At 37.6% G+C, this 17185-nt stretch overlaps 1 protein-coding gene across 2 annotated transcripts in view; it reads right to left on the bottom strand.

The window, feature by feature from the left end:
* CORIN (corin, serine peptidase) overlaps positions 1-17185 on the bottom strand; it is a 271320-nt gene that overhangs the window by 21177 nt on the left and 232958 nt on the right. For both annotated transcript variants that reach the window (XM_017540328.2, XM_017540330.2), the window contains 3 exons: positions 8448-8564; positions 5353-5402; positions 5025-5199 (listed from right to left, as the gene is read on the bottom strand). In XM_017540328.2, the coding sequence (XP_017395817.1) occupies positions 5025-5199; positions 5353-5402; positions 8448-8564 (342 nt within the window). The remainder of the gene's footprint in view (positions 1-5024; positions 5200-5352; positions 5403-8447; positions 8565-17185) is intronic.

The following is a 17185-nucleotide window of genomic DNA, read 5'->3' as shown; positions in this document are numbered from 1 at the left end:
CAGGCAAGTAACTCCAACAATTTAAAATGAGAGAGCTCCAAGTTTCTGGAAGCCCCCAAAACAATGGGATTGCACATTAGATCAACTGCTAGCTACATTATAGACTCAGACATTTCCAGTGGAGAGGGGAGAGTGACAGAAAACACGTCCATAGGGGGCAGGGCAGTGGGGACTATGAGGTAACGTCAGAGTCACCTAGGGATTTTTAAAGCCACATTTGCTTACTTCCTAGTGATGCTGAGAAACGGCACCCCATGGGAGGTAAGGATCTAAAATGCAGACTTTTTCTTGTAGTGACATTACTTCTGATGGGAATGGGCTAAATCCTTAGAGTAGGTGGAATGGAAAATTAAACTGTGAATGACTTGCACAGTTGATACACTCCTAGAAGATAAAGAAGTAGGCAGAAGTTTACAGCATGGGCTCAGTAATAAAAAGACCAAACTTCTCACTTCCTTTTCACAGTGTATTAAAAGACTGTGACAGGCAGGCAGCAAGCAAGAACAAAGATTTTGTTCTGTGGGAAATAGAGGCAGCTGTTTAAAAATAGGTGGAAAGATTATTGAATAATATTAAGGGTCCAACTGATGTGGAAAGTCAGGCATGGCAGTAATCTGCATTCTTCAGTAATGTTCTTCCTCAGTTCTGAAGAGCGTGGATATAGGACTAGAAAATGTAGGCCAGGCACGGTGGCTCATGCTTGTAATCCCCACACTTTGGGAGGCCAAGGCAGATGGATTACATGAAGTCAGGAGTTCGAGACCAACCTGACCAACATGGTGAAACCCTGTCCCTACTAAAAATACAAAAGTAACTGGGTGTGGTGGCTGGTGCCTGTAATCTCAGCTGCTTGGGAGGCTGAGGCAGGAGAATGGCTTGAACCTAGGAGGCAGAGGTTGCAGTGAGCCAAGGTTGCATCATTTCACGCCAATCTGGGTAACAAGAGCAAAACTCCATCTCAAAACAAAAACAAAACAAAACAAAAAAAACTCTGACTCAAAAGAAAAAAGAAAACGTGGTCTTCACTTTGGAGGTCTGCCCAGAGTGTTGGAAAGATCTAGGAAGACTCCAAGGTCCTGGTGAAAGGACTGAAGTAATGAGCCCAGGGAACCAGATTAAGTTGAGGGAAAGAAAGGAGGTGAGGAGATTTTTTGGACTGAGATACTAGGGGAGAAAGTGCAGCCACCAACCAAAAATCTTACTGGATTGAACAGCTGATGTGGAGGGGATCAAGACATGGGTGATGGAGTGGCAGGAGTATGGGTTGTGGTCATATAGTGGGAAGACAGTTTTTCATGTGGATTTCCTGGAGAGGAATCAGATGTTTCTGATCATTACTAGTTGTGTGCCAGCCTAGGAAGTTCATTCATAAGTCTTTCAGAAGTGGAAGAAAGCAGGAAAATTGCTTGCTAAATTACCCCACAAAAGTCAAAGCCTTTCTTCCTTAGAACTTTTGAAAGGAATTATTACTAGGACAGATGGGGCTTGATCTGGTCAACTATCTTACGCTTTTTAATTGTCATTTGGGATTTTTAACTACCTCTTCCTAGAAGAGCAAAATGAACTTGTCTTTTTCCCATAAATATAATTAAAAGAGCCAGGCTGAGAAGACCCACCAATGGGTCACTCCAGCCCTTGCCAAAGGATGGGATCAGGATATAAAGTAAATCCCATTAATTGCTATAATTGATGGCTCCAGCAGGGAGTATGGCTTACAATTAGAAGTTCCCAAAAGTTTGCCACACCACTGGAGAAATTAAAAAAGAGATTCAGGGTTATTAGCACACATTCAAGCAAAGGCTCGTTTGAAGGAGGGCATTTTCTAACTTCTTATGGATAGGCCAGGCCTCTCTTGACAGTTTTGTTCAATTTTGTTTTCCATGAAACTTCACCAAGGCCTTTGATATTATGTACATGTCCTTAATTACAAACACATATTTCTTCTCTATTGCAAGGTTTCCCCTGAGCTTTACTCTTTCCTCTGCCAGTGAAAGAGGAAACTTGGATACCACATATGGAAATAACAAAAGTGGGGTATGAAACTGGATGAACTAGCACATAAAGAGTGCTGTTCCCTGAAAAAACTGTTGGATTCATCTAGGTAATCATCTCCTGATGAATATACTCTTGCTAGTATAACCTTCTTCTTACAAATTAGAGTTACAAATTAGATCTGGAAACGACATCTGGAGACAGCTGACCCCTCCTAAAGCAATAACATGTCAGTGTGTTTTTTGACATACGATGCAGGCTTTTCCAATAATTTTGGATTTTACACATTAAAAACTCTCAAGAGAAGGTGTTGAAGGTGTTGGTTTGATTTTTTTTAATGTTTTATTTCTCCAAAGATAGCAATCAAATAACTGGATATACACATTCCCATTTTATCATCACTATCACACTGTATTCTAATTACCTGTTTAAATTTCTGTGTTGTCACTGCATTAGCCCCTTAGAGAACAAAACATGTATCCCTCTCTGCATCCTCCCTATGAAACTACAGGTATGTGCTGGGACTGTGTCCTCTAGAAACAACAGTGCCAATAGGTGAGTGGCTTTCTTTAAAAATGCTAGTATTGTTCAAATGGTAGCAAACTGGAACTAAAACCAAATGTCCATCAACTGGGGAATAATTATAAAAGTTATAGTAAATCTACAGATATAATATTATTTGGCTTTTAAAAAAAATGAGTTAGAGCTACATCACTTTACCTGGAGAGATGTCCATGATATACTGTTACATGAGAAAAGCAACTTACAAACAAAATTATAGAGTGTTATTCCCAATTGTAAAAGTAAACAATGATGCCTTGTGAAAAATATATGTGTTTATATCTGTGAGAGAATATTCATAATGCACTAACAGAGGTTACCTTAAGGATGATCAGGAATTAAAGTAGAATGAGTGTGGGATGAGAAATAGTGCCAGCAAAATGCAAAAATACTCATGCCATATGCTAAGGGAAAATGTAGAGTGCGTGATTTTAGTGATTGTTTTTTTAAAAGAAAAGTTTACCTTTTGGTGTCTTACTAGTTGATACCAGGTATAGTTATGAAAACTCTACGTAGACTATTGCACTTCATGCCCACACCAACTCTGTGAGGTAGGGATTATTATTTCCTTAATTTCACATAACAGAAAACAGTGACCCAGAGAAGTTATTTAATTGGCCAGTGGTCACACAATAAATGGCAAAGCTAAGACAAAATATTAATAGGCAAATAGGTGAAAATGAAATTGTATTTTTTCCTAGAAACTAATCAGATCAAATGAAAATAATCCATTTAATTTAGTAACAGACTTGTGAATTATTTTTATCTCAAATTTTTTGCTATTTAATATTACTTCATTTAAATAAAGTAAAATCATTAAAAATAAATACAATAAAACGGGTAGTATGGTGGTTTTCAAAACCTGTCCTCAAGTCCTTTGATGTAGGAGGTCTGTGTTTCTTCCCCTTGAATCAGATGGGGCCTGTGACTGATGGCTCTGGGCAGCCATGTAGGAGAAGCAATGTCATGTGTCTTTGGGTGCTGAGTCAAAAAAGGCAATACAGCTTCCTCCTGGCTTCCTTTTTGGGAAGCTTGCTTTGGAAGATGCCAACCACCATAAAGTGAGTCTCATATGGAGAGGAACAGAGGCCCTAGCCGACAGGCACCGTCTACTATCAGACTTCAGATGGTTCCAGCCTCTCCCTAGCCTTGGAATCTTCCAGCTGAGGCCCCAAAAATCACAGAGTAGAGACTAGTTATGCCAACTACACTTTGTCTGAATGTCTCACTTACGGTATCTTCAGTGAGCACAATAAATGTCTGAGTTTTTGTTTGTTGTCATTGTTTTGTTTGTGTTTCGTTTTGGTTTTATTTATTTATTTATTTACTTGCGACTAAATTACATAGCTTTAGAGAGCTGGAAGAGATTCTGTAGTGACGGTCAGTTTGGGGTAGGTTTTCCTTAGTTTTATTCTTCTGCTCTCTTCAGGCATGTTGTGATGGTTAATTTTATGTCTCAATTTGGCTGGGCCACAGTGCCCAAATAGTTGACCAAACATTGTTCTAGACGTTGCTGTGAAGGTGCGTTTTTGGATGAGATGAATGTTTAAATCAGCATACTTTGAGTAAAGCAGATGACACTCCATGATGTGGACGGGCCTTACCCATTCAGACGAAAATCTTAATAGAACAAAGACTGACATTTCCAGCAAGAAGGAATTCTACCAGCAGATTGAACTGCAATTTTTGTCTGATCTTTCTGCCTGCCACCTACCTCATCAGGCTTTGGGCTTACCAAGCCGCCAGAATCACATGAGCCAATCATGTCAAAACAAAACTTTGTTTGTCATCATTGTTTTGTTTGTGTTTTTATTTGCTTTGTTTTGGATGGGCTCAAGGGATCACTCTTCCCCTGAGCTAATCCAGTTCAATTAAGTTCATAGCTCGTTGCCACACCTCTAATTCTCTCACCTTGTTTAGCACACAGAAGAGAAATCTTACTTCTGCTATGACAAGCCTCCCTAGATTTGGAAACATAAAATGGCATAACATAACCTCTATCTATATACACACAAATACACACACACACTCTGAATAGCACATATGTTACACACATTATACCTTTAACTCTGCTTCCCAAACTACTCACCAGTTGCTTCTGCATCCAAACCTCACTGCAGTATCTAAATAAATCACTTATGTTTAAGTTATTATATATGTGATATATTTAAGAGGTCTAGGAAAGAGACTGATAGTAGCAGGGGGTCAATCTTCTAAACTTCTTTCTCTCTCTTTCCCTCCTTAGGGCAAAAATCAGAGGAAATATGCATCCATTTCCAACAAATGGGCAGCCCATATATTAGATGGCAACACCAAGGACAGAAAACTTTAGGAAGATAAAGGCCTGGCAAGTAGATTAGCTGTGACTTTCATCTTGATGTGGCTTCATGGAGTTACATATGCCACTGAGAATTCCCAAGTGACAAAGTGATCAAATCCAGGCAAAGGAAAAAAGGAAAGGGGCAGCTTACCCCTCGAAGCAGTGGGCGACTGTCAGAACCCACTTCTTGGCAATGAGGACACAGCCACAGATATGTCCACTGGGTTCACTCTGCAGAGAACACTGCCATGGCCACCTTCCAGGGCGACTCGTCCGACCCCCAAGGATCCTCTTGTTCATTCGGGCAACCGGCCGGCGCCCACAGTCTACCAAGGAGCAGAAGACACAGTTCGTGATTTGATGCCAAACCTGGCTAAATGCTTAGCTATTTACTGTCATATACAAGCAATCACTCTTCCCCCAAGTGAATCCAGTTCAATTAAGTTCATATCCCATTGCCACATCTCTAATTCTCTCACCTTGTTTAGTACACAGAAGAGAAATTTTACTTCTGCTCTGACAGGGCTGCCTGGATTTGGAAACAAAAAATGATACAATGGTAAGTTACATATTTACTGTTCACTTCAAACACTTTACCAGTGAAAAACAAGACAAGTCCGACTGTTACCATTGGAAATCACATTGTCTGAGTAATGATTCCTCTTAGTGCAGGAATTCTCAAGACAGGAATGTGGTCAGATATTAATCACATTGAGGGTGGGAGTATATGGAAAATATGCATGTCATTTTTTAGTTCATTTAATATCATCATAATGTAATTTCACATTTGCGGAAAAAGAAACTATTTTAACAAAATTTCCCATATCATTTGGGTTGATGGTGCCACCACAATGTTAATTCAAACTATAATTCTCAAGGGGAGATGGGAGTGCTTTTTAGAATCAATGTTGAGGAGGCAGCATGTTAGATTTTTATGTTTATACAAAGTGGCGTGCACTCAAAACAAGTTGAAAAATAGTCCAAGATGAGTGAAAATATGACTTCAGAAGTTTAAAGAACAGATAAAGGAATGAAGAATTTAGACTGGAAAAGAGTCTTACTAAGACTCTCAAGGTTAAATTTTGATTTTATGAGAAGTTGACAAGAGAAAAATGAGCTTAAATTTATTTCATATAACTTTAGACAACATCATCAGAGCTAGTAGGTACAACTTACAAGAATTGTGGGTTCAGAAAAAGAATTTTCTAAAATCTAAGTTCAATTTTGAATGCAAAACATGGTCCCTGTTAAAGGATCTTTCAATGTGATGGCATGAGATAATTCAGTTTAGGGTACAAATTTTAATCACCAAGTTTTCTTCCACCCGTGAAACATTTACATTACAACTTCAACATAAATGAAAAAAGATTAAAAAAAAACATATTGGGACTTTCAAAAATACTATGATGTACTTAGAATCCTAGATCTCTCAAATTAAAAAAAAAAAAAATCTGGCCAGGTATGGTGGCTCAAACCTGTAACCCCAGCACTTTGGGAGACTGAGGGGGGCGGATCACAAAGTCAGGAGTTTGAGATTAGCCTGATTAACATGGTAAAACCCCATCTCTACTAAAAATACAAAAAAATTAGCCAGGCATGGTGGCCCATGTCTGTAATCCGAGCTACTCGGGAGGCTGAGGCAGAATTGTTTGAATCCAGGAGGCGAAGGCTGCAGTGAGCTGAGATCGCACCACTGCACTTCAACCTGGGTGACAGAGCAAGGCTCCATGTCAAAAAAAAAAAAAAAAATCGAACCCTAAATATATAGTTTCCATGTTTCTCTCTAAAGATATACTGTATTTTCATTTCTTGCTAAATTTACACAGTGGCACATGTAATTATTTGCATATAATAAATTATAGAACAGAGGAAAAGCTCATTTGCTTTCTACCCTCCTACAGTCTAAAATTCTCTCTTCCTTAATCTCTATTACATTATCCTAAATTTATTTGCAGCACTTACCAAGGTCTGAAATCATTTGTTTACTAACTTGTAATCTTTCTGTTCGCCCCACATAGTGTATGTTCCCTGAGATCAGGGCCTTCGTTTCCCATCATTCAGTTCTATATTCCCTCAAAGTCTAACACTGAACCTGGTGTAAAAGAAATACTTGGCTGGGCACAGTGGCTCACGCTTGTAAACCCAGCACTTTGGGAGGCTAAGGTGGGCAGATCATGAAGTCAGGAGATAGAGACCATCCTGGCCAACATGGTGAAACCCCATCTCTACTAAAAATACAAAAACTAGCTGGGTTTGGTGGCACTTGCCTGTAGTCCCAGTACCCAGGAGGTTGAGGCAGGAGAATCGCTTGTGCCCAGGAAGGGGAGGTTGCAGTGAGCCGAGATTGCACCACTGCACTCCAGCCTGGGCAACAGAGCGAGACTCCATCTCAAAGGAAAAAAAGAAATACTTATAATTAGTTCTTATTTGTTAGATTGAAAACACATAGTCTTAGGAATCAGAAAAGTCATCAAAGACTATTCATCCAACTTCTTACTGGAAACTGCAGTTATATAAAATAACACTTCTAGAAGTAAGCCAGGACTAAAACAAAGTTTACCAAGTCCCAATCTAGACTGAGTTATTTATTCATTTACTTGCCCTAAAAGTTTTTTTCTGGAATTCCAAGTGTGGGAAAACAAATCACTTTGTTAAAAGATTCAGGTCATTGTTTTAAAGGAAGTACTTTAGTTAATAAATATTCAAAAATTTGGCTGCAGAGTGTGTTCTATGAGAAAAATGTCAAGACCTTTTCAGAGGAAATGGTCCATTTTTAGTTTTCCTCTTTAAAATTCTTAAGAGGTAGTTACATTTATGAGCTTTGGAGTCAGATAAACTTATTTAGAGTTTAGACACTATCACTTAGCATCTGTGGGCTATGAGATTTGGGCAAATTATTTAAATATTCTAAGCTTTAGTTTCCTCAGCTGTAAAACTTGGATAATCATCCATGGTTCACAAGTCTATTATGAGGTTTAAATGACTTAGTGAATATAAGACTACCTACCTGTGTGTCTATAATGTAATAAGAACCTAATAAATGTAAATTTTCTCAATTTCTTTTCCTCTTATACCCCACCCACAGACCAGGGAAGCCACCCTGTTTAAAATGCCATGATTTTTCAGGGGAAACTTAAGTGCACTTTCAAGGCAACTTGATTATCATTTCATTTGTGTCTGTTTCTCTCTTACACTTTCCAAGTTTTCTTAGTTATCATGACTTCAGTTCCCTCTGTTAACTAGTTCTATGCAGCATCTGTAGGAGATGCAGACATGTGGGTTCATTTTGAATAAGATATTAAAAGAAATCCAAGATTAGAGCCCAAGTGCCTCTCTTCTCACCTTGATAGTGTCTATAATCATGAATAAATGAGAGGAAAAAAAAAACCTATGCCTAGAAAGAAGAAATAAAAGCAATCAATGTTGAACTGTAAAGGCAACAGCCATTCTATGGAAACTGTTTACTGATATGACAAATTTGGATTATCTTAAATTAAAAAATGGAAGAAAGGCTCAATGATAAACTCTTATTCCATAATCTGACTCTACACAGCTCGTATGAAAGTGTTCTTACCCATTTACTAGAAGTTCATGTAAAGTGGTCCCATTGAGAGTCTCCCAGTTGGAGTGTAATGTCAGCCACTGCTGGTCTTTCTCCTGTTCCTGTATCAATTCGGTCACAGATGGTTCTCTGATACAAGGCAAATACTGGATAAGTATTCAAAGTACAATGACCTTTGAACAGGCATTATCGTTAGCTAACACTCATTCTCTTTCAAAAAGAAACATTAAGTTATGTCAACATTTCAAGAGGAGAATTGGACTGTTAAAAATTGTTAGACCTGTTTTAGTTATTCTCTCTGCTGACCTATGTTTGAACTTTATGAGGTGTTAGGATTATAATGTGTATGATATAAAAGTTCCAACAGGTAAAATATAAGAAAAACTTTACGCAGGGATCAAAAGTAAAATAAAATTTATCTAGCTGGGTTTTTTCCTCTTTTTCTTGTCCATTGTAATTCTGCAATATGGCAATATCATAAAATAAAATAAACAACAAAAAAAGATGGCCATTTAGCATCTATTTAGGCAGTATAAAAGTTGTAAGAATTTTAATATTTCTGCATTTCTAAGTTTTTTTGTTTTTGTTTTTTGTTTGTTTGTTTGTTTTTTAGACTGAGTCTTGCTCTATTGCCAAGGCTGAAATACATTGGTGCAATCTTGGCTCACTGCAACCTCTGCCTCCAGGTTCAAGTGATTCTCCTGCCTCAGCCTTCCTAGTAGCTGTGACCACAGGCACATGCCATCACACTCAGCTAATTTTTATATTTTTAGTAGAAATGGGGTTTCACCATGTTGTCCAGGCTGGCCTTCAACTCCTCACCTCAAGTGGTCTGCCTGTCTTAGTCTCTCGAATAGCTGGGATTACAGGCATGAGCCACAGCACCCAGTCTCACCTGATTATTATATTTAAATTATTGTAATCACATAATAGAAAATGAAGAAAAACTTCACCAAACTCATACTTTAAAAAGGCAAGGAGGAACCCTCTAAAGGGAGCACTTGTTGATAGATAAGAGCCAAAGATTAAAACCACAGGAGAATTGAAAACATTTAATTTTAAAACAAATGTCATACATCCTAGCTGCAATAAAGAAGAGTGGTATAAGATATAAATTTATTTAGAAACCTGAATTGACTTAGATTATTGAAGATATCAAAAAACCTATTATAAAAATAAGAATTTTTCTTTTTCTTGGCCAAAATGAGTCTGGATCTCCATCAGTTCCAGGAGTACTGAATGTAGACGCAAAGTGAGCTGGAAAGTATAAAAGTCAGAGACCACACATAGTGGTCATGGTGTTTCTCCTGATAGCCTGCATCCTGAGAATTCCCTTCTGCGAATGAACTACCAATGGACCTCCTAAATCCAGGCAAAGCCAAAGGAAGATAAACTTTAGATTTTGTTATTTAATCAAGTCATGTTAAATCAAGTATTCACAGGGCAACAAGAGACTTGATGGGGCATGCAATTAGGAGAGGGTGTGCACTGATGCTGGATAGGAAAATCATTGCAAAGAACGCCAGCCTTTCAACTCACAAGGCCCCCTACCTACCCCAAGGAAGGGCTCCACAGACTATTGTACTTGGAATGTTTCTGCATTTCATTCATTAGCTTCCAAGAAGAAAGACAATTTATCCAGATTTTCTCAGTTACAAGTGGAAAAATCTGAGAAATTGATCATCAAGAACAGGGTATTGTCATTATGAAAATTAGTTTTCCATGAAATTCTTGAACACTGGCATGTTCCTCATGCACAAACATAAACTTTCAGCACTAGAAATGTCATCCTACGGCCATTTAAAAAAAACAGTGAATTTGTATGGTTGTATTTCTGCCATCGTACAGAATCTGAGCATCTGCATGACTTCAATTTTCCTTTCCTTCTTTCCTAGCTTTATTGAGGCATACTTGACAAATAAAAATTGTACATATTTAAGGGCTGTAATGTAATGTTTTGATATAGGTATACATTGTGAAATGGTTACCACAATCAAGCTAATTAACATATCTATCACCACATAGTTACATGTATGTGCATGTGTATGTGTGTTAAGAACACTAAGGCCAAGAATCTTGGCAATTTGCAAAAATACAATTTAGTAGTATTAACTATAGTCACCTTGTTATACCACTAGATCCCCAGAATCTATGCATTCCACATTACTGACTCTTTGTATCCTTTGACCATCTCCCCATTTTCTCCATCCCCTAGTTTTTGGCAACTAACATTATACTCTCTGCATTTATGAGTTGACTTTTTTGGATTCCACATATAAATGCAGTATTTGTCTTTCTGTGCTTCGCTTATTTCACATAACATGTCCTCCAGTTTCATCCATGTTGCCTCAAATGGCAGAATTTCCTTCTTTTTTTAAGAATACTGAATACTGTTCTATTGTGTAAAGAAATGTGGTGGGGGTGCGGGTGTATTATTTGCACATATATCTATTGTATAAAGACATATATATTCTATTGTGTAAAGAAACTGTGACATCACATTTTCTTTATCCATCCATTCGTCAACAAACAAGTTGTTATCTTGGGTATTATGAAGAGTGCTATAATTAACATAAGCGTATTTTGAGACATTAATTTCATTTCCTTTAGATAAATATCCAGAAGTGGGATTGATCGATCATATGATAGCTCTATTTTAAATTTTTTGAGGAATCTCCATACTGTTTTTCATAATTGCTGTACCAATTAACATTCCTACAAAGAATGTATAGGGTTTCCCCTTCTCCACAGCTCCCCAACACTTTTTATATGGTTTCTCCTTTTGAAACTAACCATTTTAACAGATGTGAGGTGATAATAATTCATTATGATTTTAGTTTGCATTTCCCTGATGATTAGTGATGCAGAGCACCTTTTCTTATACTTGTTGGCCATTCTACGTCTTCCTTTTAGAAATATCTGTTCAGGTCCTTAGTTCATTTTTCAATCAGGTTATTTGACTTTTTGCTACTGAATTCTTTGAGTTCCTTATGTATTTTGGATATTAACCTCATCAGATATATGGGTTTTATTAAATAAGTTTGAAAATTATAAAAGTAATACTTGTACATAGAAGAACATATCGACAACTATAAAATGAAAAAGTTGTCTTCTTCCTATCTTAGATGCATAGAAACAATCACTGTAAATAGTGTTGGAGTATCTTTGCCAAGCTTTTTCTACAATTCATGTATATATATATCCCTTTTTTGCTAGTCTACACTCATTGTTCAGTGTGGTCTTGATATTTTCATTTACTGACTTTTCTTCGGAGTCTTTCCATCATAATAGCTAATAGGTGTTAACTATTTTCTGTATGGCAAGCACTAAAAGACTAATTTGTTTTATTTAATCATCTCAACAACTCTGTGAAGTAGACGTTATAATTATTTCCCATTTTGGAGATGAACAAGTAACATGTCCAAGGTACACAACATGTCCAAGGCACACAACAAGCCAGTGGCAAAGCTGGTAATTTAATCCCTATGGTCTGATGTCAGAATACAGTTCTTAAACTGTGACCACTACATGGTTCTTTGCCATTAACAGCACACCATGTTCTTTTGATAGCTGCATGGTGTTTGATAAATGGATGTTCATACATTTATTTAACCAATTTCTGCACGTGTAAGTTTTATCCTATTTGGAGCTATAACAAAATAGCAGCAGTAAACATTCTAAACATTCACCTTCACCTACATGCAAAAGTATGATTTTAGAATAAATTCCTAGAAATAAAATCATTGAATCAAAATTTGAATTTTTGATTAATATTATGAACTTCCCTTTCAAATAATAATAGTAATATACATGCACATGAAGAATGTGTGTACCTGTACTTCTCAATTTTTAAAACTATGTAAATCGTATTATGTAAAAGGTGTCTGGAACTTAAGAGCACTCAAATTTTGTTTGATGATTGGGACTGCTTTTGACTTAACTAATTAGAAACTTTTTTTAACATTATATCAAAAGACAAATTAAGAAGTCCTGCTGTGTAGAAAGCAAAAGAGAAAATTTAAGCATTTGATTAAGCATCAAAGTCTCTATATCCTAAATGAGTCTGTGCAGAGAATACAGACTCAAAATCCTTCCATAGCATCCATGGATTCACACACGGAGAAGGAAATTTAAGCAATAATCTAATCCAGCACCTAGAGCAAGAGTACAAATGAAGGCCCAAATGCCATTTGTCTACATATTTAGATGTTATAAATCCAGTTCTCAAGCTGTCAAAGAAAATTTCTCTCCTCCTCTCTTGACAAACATATCTGTTAGGTTCAAATACAGAACCTTAGACTCCTGAGAACAGTGGGTTTCAAACTTTAGCATTCATCAGAATCACCTGGAAGACCTGTTACAACACAGATTTGTTGGCCTCATCCCCGGATTTTCTGATTTAGTCAGTCTCAGGTGAGATCCAAAATCTGTCTACCAAGATCACAGGTGATGTTGATGATGCTGGTCTGAGACCACACTTTGAAAACATCACTCTAGAAAAGAGATGAGGCTTCATGTGAGCATAACGCCTTGGCCAACAGAGTCCTTACCTCGTGGGGTGAGCCATGGGTAGAGGAGGAGGGCGAGAGGGTCCCTCTAAATCAGGGTTTCTCACCCTAGGTGGTATTGACAATTAATACCAGTTATTTATTCGCTATGTGGGGCTATCCCGGGCACTGCAGGATGTCTTATAACATCCCTGGCTTCTACCCACTAGCTGCTAGTAAGACCCCATCAACGCTGGATTTACAATTAAAAAAAAAATGTCTACAGACATTCCAAATGTTCCCCAGGGAAGGGGTCCCCAGCCCCAGGGCCTCTGTTAAGAACCAGGCCACAGCAGGAGGTGAGTGTGGGGCAAGCCAGCAAAGCTTCATCTGTATTTGCAGCTGCTCCCCACCACGAGCATTACTGCCTAAGCTTCACCTCCTGGCCAATTAACCATGTTAGATTCTCACAGAAGTGTGAATCCTATTGAAAACTGCACATGCAAAGGATCTAGGTTGCGTGTTCCCGTGGGAATCAAATGCCTGATGATCTGTCACTGTCTCCCATCACCCTCAGATAAGACCATGTAGTTGTAGGAAAAGAAGCTCAAGGCTCCCACTGATTCTACATTATGGTGAGTAGTATAATGATTTCATTATATATTATATATTATAATGTAATAATAAAAGAAATAAAGTGCACAATAACATGTAATGTGCTTGGATCATACCGTAACCATTCCCCCCATCCCACCCTGGTCTGTGGAAAAACTGTCTTCCACAAAATCAGTCCCTGGTGCCAAAAAGTTTGGGGATTGCTGCCCTAGAGGCAAAGTCACCCCTGGTTGAGAACCACTGCTCTAAATCATGTGGCTCAGGGCAAGGCCCCTCTACTCTGGGCCTGAAGGCAGTGCGATACAGAGAAGCAAAAGGATTTGCCTTATATTTGCTTCTTGAGGAATTGTGTAGTCATAAGACATATATACAACTATATAATTTTTCCCATGCTGAAATGAGAGAACAGAGCTTATTTGGAATTCTGGAATATCCTGACATTATGAAAGAAATTAAATATTTCAAGGTTTAGGAGATCAGTCAGATCCCTAGACAATTTAGCCTATTCTCCCATTCTCAAGTCACTTTGTGTTAGTAATAGATAGTGCATGCTTGAATTATGATTATGTTGGGGCTGCTTACTTCAAACATGAAGGTCATCACAATTTCCCCAAAACCAAGGGCTTTTGTCTTACCTCTAACAGGAAGACAGAAGTGCAAGTAACTAGACAAGTAACACATTTCAGTTAAAGGACAAGGTTTGTCCTCTTGCATCTATTGATGGGGGAAAATAATCTAAGCATCCAACCTCAGTCCTGGACAGTTCGTCTTGACATACAAATGCCTCTCACAGTGGATAAGATAAATTATTTGCAATTCTTAATATCCTGTTCCAAACTTGAAACATTTACACTAAACATTTTGTGCCTGATTTCAAAAATCTCTTCTTGAATCTTGTCATATTCTCCCTGTTTGGGTCCCATAGATTAGATATATTAATACTGAAAGTTATTGTGTCCAGTAGGAATTTTGACAGGCAGGCACTAATAGGTTTCAAACAAAATATGAATGAACCCTACTATAGAAACATTTCTTAGGCTAGATAGCTCAGTTCAATGGGAGTTTATACAACAAAACTCCCATCAATAGAAATGCTTAAAGCAGAGCATAAATTCTGGGCTTATTTTTCTAGTAAACTCAGTATTTTAAAAACACTTCATTGCAATTCTAACTGACTATGTGTGTGTGTGTGGATGGTGGATATAGATAGATAGATAAAAAGAATGAGAGAGAGAGAAAGAGAGACAGATGGAGACTCACTCTGTCACCCAGGCTGGAGTGCAGTGTCATAATCTCGGCTCACTGTAACCCCCACCTCCTAGGTTGAAGTGGTTCTCCTACCTCAGCCTCCTGAATAGCTGGGGACTACAGGCTTGTGCCACCAAACCTGGCTAATTTTTGTATTTTGGGGGAAGATGGGTTTTCACCATGTTGCCCAGACTGGTCTCAAACTCCTGACCTCAAGTGATCTGCATGCCTCAGCCTCCCAGAGTGCTGGGATTACAGGCATAAGCCACCACCATGCCCGGCCTATAATTTTATTCTCTTACTATGTGCTTCTCTATTACAGAGATGGAGTGTAATAACTGTATTTGGCAAGGAACTATATGACAAAACTATCTCAAAGCAAAGAGGGGGGAAGTTATTGGATCATAAAATTGACTTGCAGAGTATTTATATTTCATAAAATAAAAGAATCAACAAAACTAAGCATTTATTTCATTTCCAATATAAAAATGACAAAATTGTAATATGAACTAAAATTTAAATTTATAAAATATAACTATTAAATATATATTATTCTAATATAAATTAGAAAACAAAATTAATTTAAAAAGCACCATTTAAAATAAACATCTTATTAAAAGTGCAAAAAAAATCAATCATAAAAGTTTTTAATTAAAATATCATTTGAACATATATAAAATTCAGTCTTAAAAAACACATGTTGTAAGAATATTTTTGAGCAGAAGTGTCTACCTCTTTTGGGATCTATACCAGTACAGCTATTTCCTTCTGGCTATTTTATTTTCAAAAATCCTATCTGCTTTGTTTGAGAACTTGACCTTTTGGGACAACTCTTTTTTTTTTTAGAGATAGAAACATAACATTTTATTGGCAATTACATTTCTTGTTTATCTTCACCTTCTTTTGGCTCATGATGTAAAGCTAGAGATTATCAGTTTCAATTTCAACATGACTTTATTTCATTCCAGTTCTTCAGAAAGACTGTGAACCTGAGTAGTAGAATGTATTTTTCTAACACAAGACTTTCTTTGTTGGTTGCTCTTTTCTTCTTCTTGAGTATAATAGTAATATTAAAATGCTTTCTAAAAATATGTGCATCTCTATTCAATTCAAAATTTTAAGGCAATATACAGCTCTATGGGTCCATTACAAGATAAATAATTCAAAATTCAAAAAATTTAAATAAATATTGAATTAGCGTTATACTAATAAAAAAAATCAGCATTTTAAAAGTGCCTAAAATAGTGCTGGAATATGTGCATATGGAAAAGTAGAAATGTAATCAATTACTAAAGAGATGTAGATGGTCTTGAGGACGACTGATGCCAGAGAACCCAGGATCTTCAGGACCCTTCAGCTCTTGTCTCCACTTCCTTCTGTGGTGGTGTTGGCGGGGTGGGGGGGTGCGGAGGGAGGATAGGAAAAAGGGGATAGCAGTTTGATTGTGTTAAAGTAACTTTTCTATAAGCCAGAGGACTGGCTGCCTACAGCTTTAAACTCACAGGCATTCATCTTTATGACCAAAGCAGAAAGAAGTCATCTCTCCCGGTCCAATTAAAATAAATCTTGGGCCAGGCAAGGTGGCTCATGCCTGTCATCCCAGCACTTTGGGAGGCCAAGGTGGGTAGATCACATGACATCAGAAATTCAAGACCAGCCTGATCTAAATGGCAAAACCCCGTCTCTACTAAACATACAAAAATTAGCCAGGTGTGGTGGCAGGTGCCTGTAATCCCAGCTACTTGGGAAGCTGAGGCAAGAGAATCACTTGAACCCAGGAGGTGGAGGTTGCAGTGAGCCAAGATCACACCATTGCACTCCAGCCTAGGCGACAAGAGCAAAATTCTGTCTTAAATAAATAAAAATCTTGCTGAAAAACCAAGTATCCCAAAACCAATCACTGTGGCCTGGCAGTGAGACACTTTGATTGGTCCATCTTGGGTTGGGTACCTACCCTTCAACCAATCACAGACCAAAAAGAGAAGGTCATGTACTCCTATTTGGAGTCCAACAATAAAATGACAAGTGAAGCAAATATCCAGAAGGAAGGGATGTAGGCCCCAAAGGAAGGGAGAAATGCAGTGAAACAACATAATATATGTGGCTGCTGCGTGTGACTTTAGTTGAAATGTTTGTTTGAAAGATTATTGTTCTTTAGAATCAAGATTCTACATGTTCTTCAGTTTGTATGTTAGTTTTGGGAAAATGTAGGAAAGGTAAAAGGTTAGGTTGAAATTAGACTTGTCATGTTTATTAATGATACATGGGTTAATAAGTGAGTGTTCAAGCTGATATAAAGTGAGTTGGATCTCAGAAGGAACATTACAATGACGGTTTAAACAAATGACATAGCCAGATAGACAAGGGTTAAAACTGATGCTTACAGGTTAATGAGGTGGG

This window comes from Cebus imitator, unplaced genomic scaffold, assembly GCF_001604975.1.
Source record: "Cebus imitator isolate Cc_AM_T3 unplaced genomic scaffold, Cebus_imitator-1.0 Scaffold124, whole genome shotgun sequence".
In the NCBI taxonomy this organism is placed as follows: Eukaryota; Metazoa; Chordata; class Mammalia; order Primates; family Cebidae; genus Cebus; species Cebus imitator.
This window is presented reverse-complemented; position numbering and strand designations above follow the sequence as displayed.